At 37.7% G+C, this 16,091-nt stretch overlaps 1 protein-coding gene across 1 annotated transcript in view; it reads left to right on the top strand.

Moving 5' to 3' along the window:
* Positions 1–15,582, top strand: part of CWF19L2 (CWF19 like cell cycle control factor 2) — a 74,432-nt gene extending 58,850 nt beyond the window's left edge. The window contains exons 9-13 of the mRNA XM_072398648.1: positions 4,018–4,134; positions 6,577–6,732; positions 10,407–10,487; positions 14,626–14,727; positions 15,320–15,582. Coding sequence (XP_072254749.1) covers positions 4,018–4,134; positions 6,577–6,732; positions 10,407–10,487; positions 14,626–14,727; positions 15,320–15,460 — 597 coding nt within the window. The 3' untranslated portion in view covers positions 15,461–15,582. The remainder of the gene's footprint in view (positions 1–4,017; positions 4,135–6,576; positions 6,733–10,406; positions 10,488–14,625; positions 14,728–15,319) is intronic.
* Positions 15,583–16,091: the final 509 nt, after the last annotated feature.

Genomic DNA, 16,091 nt, shown 5'->3' with positions numbered 1-16,091 from the left:
ACAAAAAATCTTGTTCAGACAGAATTTCCCTTTGTAGGCCAGCTCTAATGGCACATTATGATTTTCACTGAGCTGGAATAGTACGTAAAGAGGCAAGACTGATAGATTGATTACACTCTTTAGGGCTCTTTATTATGGGTCAGAGGACACTGGTCACATTGGAGTTAATTTGGAGACATTGAGATCAGATAGCAGAAAACTATTATTACAAAGTAGATCACATATGGGCTGTGTTTTACAGCAGTGTAGAGAACATGTACATTGATACAAGTTGTGTTTATCACTGTAAGGAGGGATGGAATGTGGGCAAAGATTTTTCTGAATGCCCCGTGTAGCAAATCTATGTTTCCCATGCCTGCCCAAATTCACACAAGCTCATAAATACCTTACCTTCACTCCCGTCCAATTTGTATTGTATAAGTTCTAAGAAGGGGACAAAAAAACTAAAATCAATTTATAACATTTAATTTTTTTTCCTTTTTTTTTTTTTGTACTCTTCTACTATTTTAAACCGAGCTTTTAAAAAAGTGCCCCGGTCATAAATGTCTTTTAAAGCCTTTATCTTTGTGTCTCTATACAAAGCAGACAGGATGGTAGAAGAAGGTCATCGGGTTGCTGTGAAATGTTTCCTAAAAACATCACAGCACCCTTCTTCAGTACTCTTCCCATGAACTCCCGACTCTGATACAAACGGTTCTACAGCGCCAGGTTGGATTCCCGACCAGGACTCCATCAACATAAAATTTGCATACTCTTCATGTTTTTGTGTAGATTTCTTATGGGAACACCAGTTTCTTCTTACATCCTAAAATCATTTTGTAGTTTATACCCCCCTCCTCCCCATATTGTCTGTAGAATGTACATAGACCATAACAATGTCTGACCTTTCTCACTGCCTCCTTCATCAAAGCCCATTTCATTTGCAGGCACACCTGCAAAAATTCATGTTGATCTTAGCTCCTCACATTTTCTTTTCACACATGCTCTTCACATTCTACTCCCTCAGTCAATAGCTATCGCCATATGCTCACTTGCCTTATCAGGTATCCTCCTCTATCGGACTTTTCTACCCTTCATTCCTCTTTTCCATCAGGTCCTGCACCTCATACTGCTCATCTCCCATCAGATACTGTTTCCCCAGCTCCTCACCCATAATCCCATGGTATCTTCTTCCTCTCCACACTTCTAAATCCAATGCTTATGTTCCCCGCTTGTTATCCTTCCTCCCTCCCATTCTCCTCAGCTCCAGAACCTGAAGCTCACCCAACCTTGCTGAACCCCAATTTTCCCCACATTAATCCTTCACTGCTGTCCCCTATGCCTCATCCCGCATTTGCGGTTCCCACACTACCCACTACTCTACTGCACAAACCTTCCCATTCTGGGCAAACTTTTGCTACTAATAACAATAAAAAGTCAATTTGGAGAAATGGGCTTTTGCATACAGGCCCTCCTCGGTAAACATGTGACACTTCTATAATTAAAAAACTGAAATAAAGCATGGCTGTTCTAAAAAATCAGATCAGTAGTGTGATCAACCTTTTACAACTAAAAATTTTAAATCCAGTGAATAAAGACTGAGTGGGAAAGGGCTAAGGGGTAGTGGATATCCATCAGTCAGGAAAAATGGAGGCTCTCTCTTACTTTCTGCAGCTTCTACTGCATATTGTAGGAAGCTCACATTGGGCAGTAAAATCAGAGTAAGCAGTATTTCAGTACAGAAGAGCCTTTACCAGGGTGCAAGTCAGAAGGTAAAGCTATAGGTTAGAATTAAAGTCATACCAATATTAAAAAAAAAAATGCCAATAGTGTTAAATCTGTAGTTTTCAAAAAACCGATTGTCCTCACTTGAAAACCTTGATCAGGCTTATCCTAGTATAGGATTACAAGGCCGTCACTGGTTGCCTCTTGTGCCTCTGTGCTATCTCCATTATATGGGGTTTTAACTGAGATTACAAAGGGCAGGCCATTGCTGGAGTGCATGTGGGCATGAGTTGCAAAGAGGCTGCAGAAGATTTAGGAGCACTGAAAACAAATCATTAAACTTGAAAAATGTTATCTGAAAGAAAAAGGGCAACTTTTTATAACATGCGGTGATTTAGCTGTCATTTAGAAACATTCGGGTACATCTCCTTTAAAAAAAAAAAAACTCAACAGCACCGTCCATAATAACCTTCAGCATGGAATGTGTCATTGCTGCCGAGTAAGTTAGAAAATGAATTATTTGGCCAACATGTTTTACAGCCTTTTGCCAAAGATATAAAACAATTTGAGCCGGCAGAATCTAGCGAGGACACCATTTTATTTTCTCACTCAGATTACAGTGAGATTAGTTTGTAGCTTGAAGCTATAGACTGAATCAGGTTAGCATGAAATTGCTGCACAGATGAAATTCAGTACTTGTAACATTACCAGTATGGGGCAATGGGTACTGGCCTGCATCTGGAAGATGAAAACTGACACCCTGTTCTTGAAGAAAAGCCACACGCGTTAATGGTTGTTGTCGCTGCAGCGTGATAGATGGAATCAGAGCTCAGAAAATAATACCCTTTTTTTGGAGTAAAGATAACAATATTTGTCAGGCCTGTCTAGTTTGTTTGCTTATTATTTGTCACATACAACCTTTGCTAAAAAGGATTTTCACAGATCCTTATTATTTGCTAAGAATGTACCAGTTCCTTTGGGAGGAGTAATGGCTCCATAAAAACCACAAGGTGTAAACTAAAATTTGGATTCTGCAGTAAAAGGCTAAAAAAAAGAACTTCTAGCGAAGATATGTTTTTAAAAATAAAAGAAAAAAACTTTTTACATTTACCTAAGGTTACAGGTGCAGTGTGAACAAAAACTGCAATTCATATATATTATCTAGGAATGTAGTCGTAGTGCGGCGTTGTGCAGTAGCCAGTAGGAAAAGGAAAGTAGACAGAGGAACATTTATCACATGAATGTAAAGTTTAATTTGGAAAGAAGCAAGTTCCTCTCATGGCACCCAATGGATTTCTGTAGAAGTGGCATAAAAAGATCTACCTAAACATCAACACAGGGAAACAACTGTAGAGTTTGTCTTGGTCATTAAAGAGTTACAAGAGGCAGCAGAAAGAGCTCACCCCCCTAAGATCACCCATAACCTCAGCTGTGTTTAGCATAGGATTTCTTCTGCAAGTCATGCAAACTGCCCCCTCCCCCCTTCAAGCCTCTGTCCTGCACACAGCGAGCAGGGAAGCCACGTTCGTATCTAGGAGGTGTCCGTATGTCGGATGTCCTTAATCCGGGGACTACCTCTATTTGGAATTTCTTGAGTCTTCTGGGACTTAACCCCCATAGTGGTAATCCCGAGTCTGACTCTGGGTCGATTTTACTTGCAAAAAGTGGTAATCCCGAGTCAGACTCGGGGTACCTAAAAGCAGGATAAAACCCCACCTACCTTGTTCCACTGCTGTCCCCCGGCGTCCTGCTGGTCCTCCGATCTCCAACCGCAAAGTGCAGATTTGATCAACTGGGTTTCCCGATGACGACGGTGTGGCTGGGACTTAGCGGGAACTTCAAATCTTTTTCTATTGGATTCAATACAAAATAGCTGTATTGATTTAAATACAAAGAAATATTCATATAATATATATATAATTATATTATATATGCTACTATACTTACATAACATGTTTAAATAAATATATTTTTTTAACAGATTTTTGTGTTTTGTTATTTAAAGTTTATTATTAAGTTTATTACATTTAATAAATATCAGTGAGTTATGCCTAAGATTACAGCCTACAATGAAAAATAAATTTCCATGCAAAAAATTGTAAAGCTTTTTGCGTGGAAATTTGTAAGGAATTAGACCGCTAGGGAGGTTAATGTACATCTACACCACCCTGTTCGTTTTATGTGCTTTATCATAGTGATATTGCCCTAGTAACTCAATTATGATCCAATAGGTGAACACTTATAGGTTATTTTATCCAAATCTATTTGTTTATTTAAATATTTTTTATGTTTTTTTTTCTTTGTTTTTTTTAGGTATATTTGTGTCTACCCAACCACCTCTCTCTCACAGAGGGACATTGTCTAATTGTCCCATTACATCACTACACTGCTGCCACATTGGTGGATGAAGATATATGGAATGAAATTCAGGTCAGTTGTATTATATTCTACAGTGCAGGAAATGGTGTGTATTGCTGACTTACTACCTGGTGTAGAAGATACAATTTGTCTTCCAGGGAGTGGGAGAAGTAACATAATGAGCCACTCAGTTTGTGCTTATATGCTTATCACAGATAACACAAGATGATATTTTGTTTTGTTACTAATGTCATAAAAAAATTATGTGCAAGAGCACATGGATCCTACACTATATCACAACCCAAGCACACCTGTTCTTGAGTGAGCTGTATTCTTTCAGCATATTGCATTCACTCACTATAAATCCCCAACCTTACGGTTCATTGAGACAGTCCGTTTGGATAGTGGGATCACAGTTGACATAATTTAGCCTTGATGTCAGTAAAATTATGCTTTCAATAAGAAAGTGAAACTTCTAGGTTAAAAAAGTTAGTCTTCCTAATGTGTGTGTGTCCTCATGTGCCATCTAAACAGCTCCTACCTATGGAGGCATAACCTTCACAAGACCTTTGCAGGTATTCTGTGGCATCAGCCTTTAGCAACAGATCCTTTAAATCTTGTATGTTGCAAAGTTGGGCCTCCATGGATCAGACTTATTTTTCCCACACATCCTTAGGTTAACCACGCACACACAGCTGGTGATTCGCACATGATTCATAGGACCACAACACCGTCTTCCATTGCTAATTAGTCCAGTTATGATGCTTGCATACCTATTGTAGATACTTTTTAGAATTGGTCGGGAGTCAGCATGGACAAGTCATTGAGATCTTCATTCTTGCCCATTTATCCTACTTCTAGCACATCAGATAATCATTGTTGGCCTAACAGTCGTTTTATTGTTGTGGCTGATCAGTGGATATCAGCAGTGGAAGATGTTTTACATTCTGATGCTTCTCGCATTTAGCAATGCTGAATCCTGATATTTGTTTACATCATACAAGTAATAACTATATGCATGTATTATACAGCATCCCTATATTTTACAATGAATTGCCCCTTGATCTTCTACAAAAAAACGTCTATGATGGCGGAAGCCTGAAGCAGCCTGTTTCTGCTACATGTAGAAAAGAAAATAGGCCTGCATTTAATATGCTTATACTTAATGTGATGCATGACCGGTCACAGACATAGCTTGTGATTCCAATTGTGTGCGTGATACTTAACTAGTAAAATGGTCTTGTTGAAAACCTTGTCTATTGCCATGCTAGAAAAGTGCACTGCTGGAAATATATCTTTATATATATCTAATGTAATTCTATATATATTCCTAAAATTAAAAAGCATACTAGTAATCAAATACAAAAATGGAGTGTATTGCCTATACCAGCTATTTTACTGTTGTGTTTTTTTCTTTCTTTTATATAAATACGTGTGTTTGATTTATGTCTTATGTAAATCCTTCTTTTTTTTTGTTGTGTTTTAGACAGAGCTGCACAATTTTAAATTCTCCTAGCTTGGCCCATACACCATACACAATGCTAATCATTTTCTTTTATGCTTACAGTAGTAAATACTGGCACAGAATTATGAAGTGATCCTGTTATTAGGTTACTGCTCAGACTCTTGCATTGAGAACAAAGCCTACAGTAAGCTCATCAGAATCTCAGGTTATCTAAATGTTTAACTTCCCTCTTGAGAAGTTTACATGATGGCAGATAAATATGATCTAATCGTAGTGGGATTAGTAAATCTAGCACAAGGGGGATATAAACATCAACAAACAAAATTCCTCTGTTCCTCATGGACATAAACCATATTTAATAAAATATTATTTTATTTTTAACACAACTTTAATTATCTAGATAATTAAAAATAGGAACTCTTAAAAGTTTTTTTGGTACTTAAAACGGGATTAGAGTGTGATATAACACAATTAAATATGGTTTCCCAGTTCCTTATTGGCTATATAGTTATACTACATGCCTGCTATATGTGTAAAATACCACCATGTCATCTATATTATAGTATATTACTATAGCTATATTGTATGGTTTGGTCAGATCCTATTTGAAGGGAGAGCCGTATAAGCATTTTGTTTTTGCAGTCATTTCATGATTTTCAGTCACTGCAGTCTTCCTGCTTTGTTTGCACTGCAATATGAAGCTTTTTCTCATGCTCTCCTTACATCAAAAAAAGCATTTTTCTCACAGTGGGCATCTAAGTCTGCACACATTAAAATAACCAAATGTAACACTTTATAAAAAAAAAAAATTATTCTCTTCTTAGAAGTAAACAAAAGAGAAAAAAAGTTGAATGCCATCCATTAATGTTTTTGTCCCATAGGACTATAGGAATGTGAAGGTTATTGACATTGATTGTGTGGTTGTATTTGTTTTTGTCTGTATTTGGGGAAATGTTCTGGTACTGGAGCGATGTACCGCATATGACTTCTCTTGCTTTACCTTGTCTTTTCAGTGACATTTTTAAATTGATTTATTTTTCACATTCTAGATGTTCCGTAAAACACTTGTTAAGATGTTTGCTGAGAAGGGACTTGACTGTGTATTTCTGGAAACGAACATAAACCTGAAGAAGCGCTTCCATCTTGTATATGAATGCATCCCTCTTCCTAAGGAAACGGGAGATATGGCACCTATATATTTTAAGGTTAGTACTTTGTGGTTTGGATGCACAGTCCTTCTATACTAAACCTGATCCTGCTACTAACACTTCTTGTCCTGGGGTAACGGGGATCCTCAATGAACTGTATCTATGGAGAAAAAGGGATATTATTTAGGTAGTATGACAAAAACCTCTCCTTTTCCAAATGTCCATAAACTATAGCTAAAGTGGAACAAATTTGCAATTCAGACAGGTGATCACTGCAGAAAGGGACATCACCAGCTTCCTTTGCATGTGCCAGGAATAAAAAAGGCATTCTGTAACAGACAAATAAGTTGGTCAAAGATCGTAATGAGGAAGAATTAAAAGAAGGTGGAGGTGCATTGTGATGGAACAGGGACAAGTGGGTAGGTTTATTTCTATGCATGTAAACTTGTCACATTGGCTGTGCAATTCAAACACTGCCTATAATAAAATTAAAATCATCTTAGTAGAAGTTAATTACAGGTAACAAGAATGGCAAATACATTGTATTTTGTCCTGTATAAGTCCAACGCGTTGTTCCTTATTTAGTTTCCAAAGCCTCCCTATTGGTTAGATATTCTGCCATTCACATTAAGGAACCTATGGAGAAGTTTATGAGGCTGGGGGTTTACAACAAAAATTTCCATCTGCATATAACTGTCCATATCTGTATATCTACTGATTATTTTTACTGTTTTCAGTTGGAGGAAACCTGTGCTTATGCATTTATTATTCAGTGCTCTTTTTGACTTGTTCTAGTTTGTGACAAGTTTTCTTTTAATATATTGCAGCATATGTTGAAAAGTAGGCTTTTACTGCTTTTACTGCATTATATTTCTCAATTAAATTTTCCCTCTGTGTGAAGAATAAGAGAGGCAAGGACTTTTTATTTGCGGATATTGTCAGTCTTTAGCACAGTGAAGTCCAGCTTTAACTTACCAGAGTCTGGAATAAAATTACATCTGAAGTCCCGAAAAAGGCAGGGTAAAGATCACATCTTTTCAATCAGAACAATTCTCCGCGTAGACGGATTTCCTACAGACCAACTAAAAACTCATTATCAGAGATTTGTGGCTGGATATTGCACACATAAATCACACCTCAATGTATTCAGCAGCCAAGGCATAAATAGAGCTGGAAATGAGCGTCTGACACAAGACCTCTGTCTACACGTGGCTCAGCAGAATGACACTGAAACCCGGCAGGATTTCATTAGGCAAAACTTGTCGACATTACATTTGTACTTGACACTTGCTGCCTGCGCTGTCTTCACTTCTGCCGCAGCGCTTGTTATGCTGCTAGAGGTTTATGAAATTGTGACACCCCCTTCCATGTCATCTGCCGTAATCTCTGTGCTAACTTGTCAGTCTCAGTCAGTGGGGAGATTCAAATCGGAGTCAGTCTGAAGATTCAAATGTATGCCTTGAAAAATCCTGAATATGCCTGGAAATCCTTGAAAAAATCCAAATCTGCTTCCTTTTGATCTTTTAAATATACTACTGAAAATTTTTTGGGTATATCTGTTAAAAAAAATTGCCGCCACCACCTCTAAAGAGTGGCAAATTGGAATATATCATGTTGATTTTGTTCTTGGGTTTAGATATACATTAAATAGTAACTTAACTTAGTGACGGTTTGTTGTTATTATTTGGGGAGGTAGCAAAGAAAAAAAAAAAGCCAGGGGTTTTAAAATGTTTATCACAGTACCTGACAAATTGCCTTATCCTGCAGTTTACATGGAAAAACACCAAGGAAAAGGGCGAGGATGAAGGTCAGATGCAGTGGTGGTGAGTTAGTGTGCAGGTGTAGTTTAGGAAGGAGAAGGATGAGGGTCAGCTCTGGTGTGTACATGTGAGATTAGGCAAAATTAGGTTAATAAAGAGAGGAAAGAAGCGGTTTGTAGGTTAATAGTAAATTGTGTATTGTGAATATTACAAATGTTTAGTGTTAACAAATCTACAATAAATAGTAATTATTGTTTAAGACCCATTATCAAGTCTGGGTTATAAACCAGTCAACTAGACAGAATACTTCTATATAGTAATCCGTTTATAGTAGCGGTCGCCAACCGGTGGTCTGCGAGAAAATGTTAGTGGTTCGCGGCTTTGGCCAGTGCGCCCCCCAGCGGGGTCCGGAGAAGGACCCCGCTGGGAGTGCGCACTGGTCAGAGCTGCGAAACATGTTCCCCGTATGGATCACGGGGCGGGGGCTGGTTGGGTCTCTGGACACAACTTGCCTACTCTCCCATCGCAGGCTCAGACCTCAGGTTCTGGCATCATGACGTCACTATGGGGGAAGTTTCTTTTTCTTTGAGTGACACACGGCTCCCCGTGTATGCACATTTCAGAGCCCGTAAGTATAGTGGTCCGTAGGCCTGAAAAGGTTGGTTACTACTGGTTTATAAGACGTCTTGTAACCTGACGTCTAATTGGCTTCCTCAGGGGTGTGTAGAAGACGTGGTCACACTCTATACATGTAGGATTAGCATGAAGGTACAGTGGTGTGGAGGATAATGTAAAAAGGTTCATGTATAACGATGTATAATAATGACAATGTTATTACCTTTTTGCCAGGTATTGGGACAACTTGAGTTATCCCAGAAACTTCACACTACACCCATAGTGCACCTGGCATTTAGTGACAGTGCTTCTGACTACTTGTAACTTTTACCAATCTCCGCAGATGCTGGTATTAAGTTCTAAGCACTGGAGATCTTCCATCTCTGATGACATGTTTGTTGCTCCAACAGATCACAGGAGTTTGAAAAAATTTTTAAATAAGTTGTTAGCAATAGAAGACTTTCTGTTTTAGTAGCTGATTGATAGTTGAGGTTAGAAGAGTTTTGCACCGCTGTCATTAAATGATATCTATGGTGTTCAGGGACAGATTAGTCTCTAGGCCTTACAGCAGTCTATATTGGTTCTACAGCACACATAAAGATAAATATGTATCCTATCTTAAAATGGTAATGTACTGGCCACAGGTAGACATTACTTTGAAATGCCAATGGACTCAGTGTCACAGCTGTGTGTATTTTATCTATTATAGGAGCATGGGTTAGATTAGTACAGTAAGGGTGAAGTTGAGGAAACATTCAGGCCCTGTATAACAGCCTAAATTTAATAAGCTAATATTTTGGAAAGCCACCTCGCTAGGTCCTTATAGTCCACACAGTATATGATCAGCAGCACAGATCAAAATAGGCCCGGAAGCTATGCTCTTTACAGATGGCTTATACTACTGCATACATTTTGTGTGTGTTGCATTAGGGAAGTCGTGAAGAATTGCCCCACCTCTACTAGATTGTAAGCTCTTCGGGACAGGGTCCTCTCCTCCTGTATCACTGTCTGTATTAGTCTGTCATTTGCAACCCCTATGTAATGTATAGCGCTGCGTAATATGTTGGCGCTATATAAATCCTTTTTAATATTAATAGGTTGCCACCTCAAAGCAATGGGAAAACAAGACGAGAAATTCCTCTTAATTTGTATTTGTGATTCAGGTATGCATTTCATTTGAAATACAACAGAAGTATTTCACCTAAACAGTTTATATTATTTTGAATGCATAGTCTCTATATCAAACTGAAACTAAGGGGGTCCTTCTGATTTTCTGTATTATTAAATAACAAAATATAGGATTAAACAGAAAAATAACTCACATATCTGTATTTTTGGCTTCTATTTTGGACACAGAAAGCAATCATGGAATCTGATGAAGAATGGTCCATGAATAAGAAGCTGATTGATCTTTCAACAAAGAATGTTCGGAGATCAGTAAGTAGCACTACATTTTTGTATGTATACTCCTACATGGCTTTCACCTTTCAACTTTCTAACCAAAGTAGACCACAAGAGTTATCCCTGAAGGGCCATAAATAATGTTTGGTATTTATAGTTGAGAATTGTGAATGCTAAAGAAGACTGCAGGTGTGGTTGAAGACTGGGGACATGCTACAGAGGATAATCATGTCAATCAAACAATGGAAATTACTACTTTTACATACTCTTTAATAATCAGTGTTTCCATATCTGTGATCATATCAGACCTCAATTAATATTATTTAATATATTTTTTATCAAATTATATTAACCATTTTATATTAACCATATTTAATACTGAAATAGTATTTAAAAGGAGGAAATAGAATGGACATTAAAAAAAAATGGAACATGAGCTTGAGAAACCAGATCATTTTTGTAGTAGAAGTCTGGTTCTGTCAGTGCAGGTGGTACAGTGTAGAAGTTCTGAAATTACAAGTGCAATTATTGTGGTACATTGTATCAGTTCTGGCTGTACAGGTATAATGTATCAGTTTCCGTACGGGAACCCATTTACCAGTTTGAGGCTGTACGGAAACCCATTTACCAGTTTGGGGCTGTACGGGAACCCATTTACCAGTTTGGGGCTGTACGGGAACCCATTTACCAGTTTGGGGCTGTACGGGAACCCATTTACCAGTTTGGGGCTGTACGAGAACCCATTTACCAGTTTGGGGCTGTACGAGAACCCATTTACCAGTTTGGGGCTGTACGGGAACCCATTTACCAGTTCTGGGCTGTACGGTAATAACTGTACATTAGCACCTTGTGGCATGATAAGATCTGCCTAAACATCAAGACATGGAAAACACTAAGATGCAGCTACTGGGGCCCTGGGGATGCGCAAGTAAAATGAAAGGGCCACAGAATGGGTAGCAAATCTTGGGGCAGCAATTTCCAGGATCCAAAAACTTTGGTTATTTTATAGAGAGTAAAGTTGTACAGCCCAGAATGTTCAGGAGCTTATAAAGAAAAGCTTACCCAGAAGCAGGATAAAAGACGCTATAACAGGCTGGCTACAGTAGAATATGTAAAACTCAGAGAGATGAACTGAAAGCAATTCACTGGTTGTTTTTGGTAAATCTGTGGTAGAAAACCGTGTGGTTGGTAAGCACTTTGAAAATGCAAGCTGACGCAATGTGTTATTGTACATGTATACACAGCTTTAATATTCTATTTGTTGATTGGTGTTGAAGTGTAACACACATTTGAAACACCTTACCATGCTTATAATACCTTTCAGGTGCATTTATAAGGACAGCAGGAGTTCCATTAACAATCTGCATTGTTCCTTGAGTATGAAAATAATTGGAAGCCTCTTGCTGTGAATATTAAGCTGTTTTTAATTCAGTAGAAAGACATCTTAAAGCATTTTTTTTTTCCTTTTTTTCTTTCTTGTCTTTTTTTTTTCATTCCTATCGGCAAATAACCTGTGTTCTATTTTACAACAAACTAGAGGATTACTAATCTGTATCTGAAATTGTCTCTGATTTCCATTTATCTGAATTTGTTACAAAGAAAAGATTATTTTCTTTCCCGTTCCTAAGATGAGATTGTATCAGATCTGATCCACTTTATGGGATAAATAAATGTGTTGTTTAGTAATATTATCCATCATCTGCTGAGATCATGGTGTGATCCGTCTGCAATGCTCTGACATTCATCCTCTGTAGTGTATATCCTGTGTCTCTGCATCCATTATGCACTTTCAGGTTCTGTCTGTGGAGGTCACACTGCCTGCAGGCTAACTTTTCTGTAATGACAAATCTTGTTCTCCATACCCTTCAGCCATAGGCTCTGCTTGACATTTCAGATGTCTAATTTAATGTTCCAATCTCACGATGGCAGCCTTCGCTGTAATTCATTTTCACTTGATGCTACTCTCATATTTTGTAGTTTTAGATTTTCATTTTATCACTTTGATATAAATGCTTTCTTGTGCTTTACCAACAGTGTTGCTTTGGATATAGTGCAGAAGGGTTCAAACCCATGCTAGGCTGTCTCTGGGTATCGGAGGTCTAACAGAAAGCGATAGGCATTTCTATCTAAGACGCTTGGAAGATTTCCCTCCCCTCTTGTTCTCTGGGGATCTCTTCTACTGCAAAAAAATCCTGACATGGGGTTTAACCCATTTACACTATGTAATCATACAATAGAGATATTCTACAATGTAAAAAATAACCACTTCCTTCAGGGATATTTCTTAAATTAGCCCCTACCCCTCAGCAACCCCCTTGAAGGGGAGCTATACTGTAAAAAAAAAAAAAAAAAGTGAGAGCAGGCAAGTTGTTTATTGCAGATGGGACAGGTAATACTACTTCTGTAATAATAAATAAATAAAGTTACCCGCATGTTCCCAACTGTTTGCATAATAAAAACATACGCATGTGCAGCTCAGTGCACAATCCTGGCATGTCTAGCTGCAGGGAAGTAAACAACTCCTGCGTGCAATTGTTGGAGTTAAGACATTTTGGCTGATTAAGGTGGCTGAAGGTCTTGAACACGGGAGAGGTTCGATGAAGATGCCAGCGGCTTTATTGGAGAGTGTAGAATCGAGTGTACCTAAAATTAAAAAGGTATGACCAGGCAGGTAAGTTTGTTATTGCAAAAGGGACATTATCTGCTCTGCCTGCAATAAAGATCCTGCTTGCTCATTATTTTTTTTCTTTACAGTACAGTTTCACTTTATGTCTTAAGGTCCATTGCATTACCGTGTCTACCTCCAACACATGGCAGCTCACATTACTTGCAGGGCAAAGGCACACTGATGATTGGACAGCGCTCATGTATTACATTTAGTACCTTGCACCTTAAAAATAAGAAAAAAACCAAGACAAAAATGACAAAATAATTTTGCAAAGGCCAGTAATACCTAGCTTTATTTATGCTGTATGTATATCTACTTTACTGGCTGGGCACATTGCTGCAATCTTGTCTCCTTAGGCCATCTGCTAACATGTTGTCACCTACACATGTACATTAGGCAAACATTAAAATAAACACTGCAAACTGGCACCAGTTGAAATTGGAGATGGCAGTTGGTATTTTCATGTTTATTCATGATGTTTCTTCCTAGTGCCCTGGGAAGTACCTGATGCTGCCATAGATATGACATTTTCCCCCCAATGCAGCTGATGACAGGCAGTCATCCTTTCATGTACATGGTTAGCTTTAACCCCTTTCCCCAGCAAAATATTAATTTGTCCTGAACACCGTCTGGTCTTAAGGCATCACACAGCGCAGAAATCTCTAATGATCAAAAAGATGCATTTATAGAATGTATAAGCAGAAGTCTTCAGCACCAAAGGTCCTTATCCCAGGTCTTTGCTTTGATCTCTTCTTTTCACTATAAATAACATGAAAGGAAAAAATCCAGTGTGGCTTATTAAAGAAGAGTGAAATACATTCCCATGTGCCAGCTATATCTGGGCTTTTTTTTTTCTTCATTTATTTTTAGTCTGGCAAAGCTAAAAGACCTTCATCCCTCACCTGACATTTTGTGGCTTCTCTGTTTCATTTACATATCACCTGGAATTTTTTTAATAGTTTTCAGTTCCCTATCTTGAAATGAAATTCTTGGTAATAGTATGGTTGATGTGTATTGGAAGTAGATGTGCTATTTATTTTACCCGCTCAATCCTTGTATCAGTGAATTTTTTACAGCTTTTTATTATACCAAAGCCATAAAATATAATTTTATTTTTTTCTATCTATATTTATTTTGTTTTGTATTTGCATTTTATATAAGGTAGAATATTGTTAATTCATGCGGTGTTATTCATAAATGTGACCACACTCTAGCACTGCGTTTCCCAAAAAAGGTTAAGAGTCCCATGAGCTGTAAGCAATAGTAAATTGATCTCCTACCTACATTGACCACCAGTGTGAGGGGGCAATTATCTAGTTACTAACCATGTAAGGTGTCACTTGTATACTGACTATCATAATGTTCGAGAATGTTAAAGTGCCTTTCTTTTCTGCAGTTAATATTCATTTCATTATTATTCTTTATTACAGAAAAGCGTCGTTGGGGGTTTTTGGGTATGGGCATTAACAATAAATTTTCTTGTCCTTTTTTTTTTTCATTTTAAAGGTTCCAAAAGGTTTGCCGTATTTCTGTGTCGATTTTGGGCTACAGGGTGGATTTGCACACATTATTGAAGATCACAACAAGTTTCCACATTACTTTGGCAAGGTATTTTAATTTTTTAGCACAGCTTGATTACAGCTTTGGTTGGATATAGATATCTATAATAGATTGCAGCTTTGGCCATATATTTATATGACCTTGCTGAGTCTCAAGCAATTGAAAAACTCGGAAAAAAGGATCTCTTATTGGCTTCTAGCTGGATTCACTGTATGCTGTACTTTTAAATGACAGGTGTAGTGTATGGCTGACAATGACTGGCACAATGTACAGCTTAGCGAATCCAGCCAGTGGCTAAGCCAACATTGTCTGCCATCTGGATCCCCTGAGCTGTGTACTGTACCTGTAATTGGCCTAGGGTTAATTATCTGGGGTAATCCAAGTAGATTCAAGTAGAATAATTCTACTTCAAGAGCATGGGAGTTTTAAATGAAGATAGCTATTGGGCAGCTAAGTGTGAATATATAGTAAGTGAAAATACAGCTTCACTTTAATACAAAGTAGTGATTAAAATATTATAGCAAAAGGGGGATACTGCATTTTTAATTTTTGTTTTTAATGCTTTTAAAAATTAATCTCAGTGGGGCTCCAAGTAGCAGCATTGGAACTGTTAATGACTTGTGTGACTTACACTCTACAGGAAGTTATTGGTGGCATGTTAGACCTGGAGCCCAGAGTCTGGAGGAAAGCCGTCCGTGAGAATTTTGATGATCAGAGAAAGAAGGTCTTGCAGTTTGCCCAGTGGTGGAAACCATTTGATTTTACTAAAGCTAACAATTAACTTTTCACTCCCCTTATTTGTATATTATACTGTTGTGCATATTTTAATAGCATACATGGTCTTTTTTACATTTGACATCTGTACAAAATTCATCTTCTGTAAATAAAACAAAAAAAACTCAAGTTTTCTTTCTTTTCCAAGTATTTTTCGGCATGTGTCCACAACTTAAGGGGCAATTTAACTTTTGAGTATGTTGTTCTTTAAAGGTTAACTATCTTAAACTTAGGTTAACTAAAAATCTAGCTAATTACCCGGCGTTGCCCAGGTATTTATTGCAATCTTATATTATACAGGAAAAGGAAACAAAATAAAGCTATAGCGTTAAGCAAAAGGCACACTGTCACTGAGCAATAAATAGACACACACATACATACATACATACATGCATACATGCAAATATAGCTCTGACATATAGCACAGCGCTGTACAAGGATCAGTGGTGCACTCACATGAGTCTGAGTCATATGTCTAGCAAGTTTGTATTAAATGTCTCATTACGTTTCCCAGTGATGGTGGAACATATACACACATACATCCAGTTATATATTTTTATATATCATGATGGTCAGAGATCCTGAATCCAGGGAAAAATTGAATTTGCTTCTGGTTTAAAACTGACCTTTTCCATTGC

The sequence above is a fragment of the Pyxicephalus adspersus genome, chromosome 1 (assembly GCF_032062135.1).
Source record: "Pyxicephalus adspersus chromosome 1, UCB_Pads_2.0, whole genome shotgun sequence".
NCBI lineage: Eukaryota > Metazoa > Chordata > Amphibia > Anura > Pyxicephalidae > Pyxicephalus > Pyxicephalus adspersus.
Note: the sequence above shows the minus strand (reverse complement) of the source record. Positions and strands in the feature narration are given on the sequence as shown.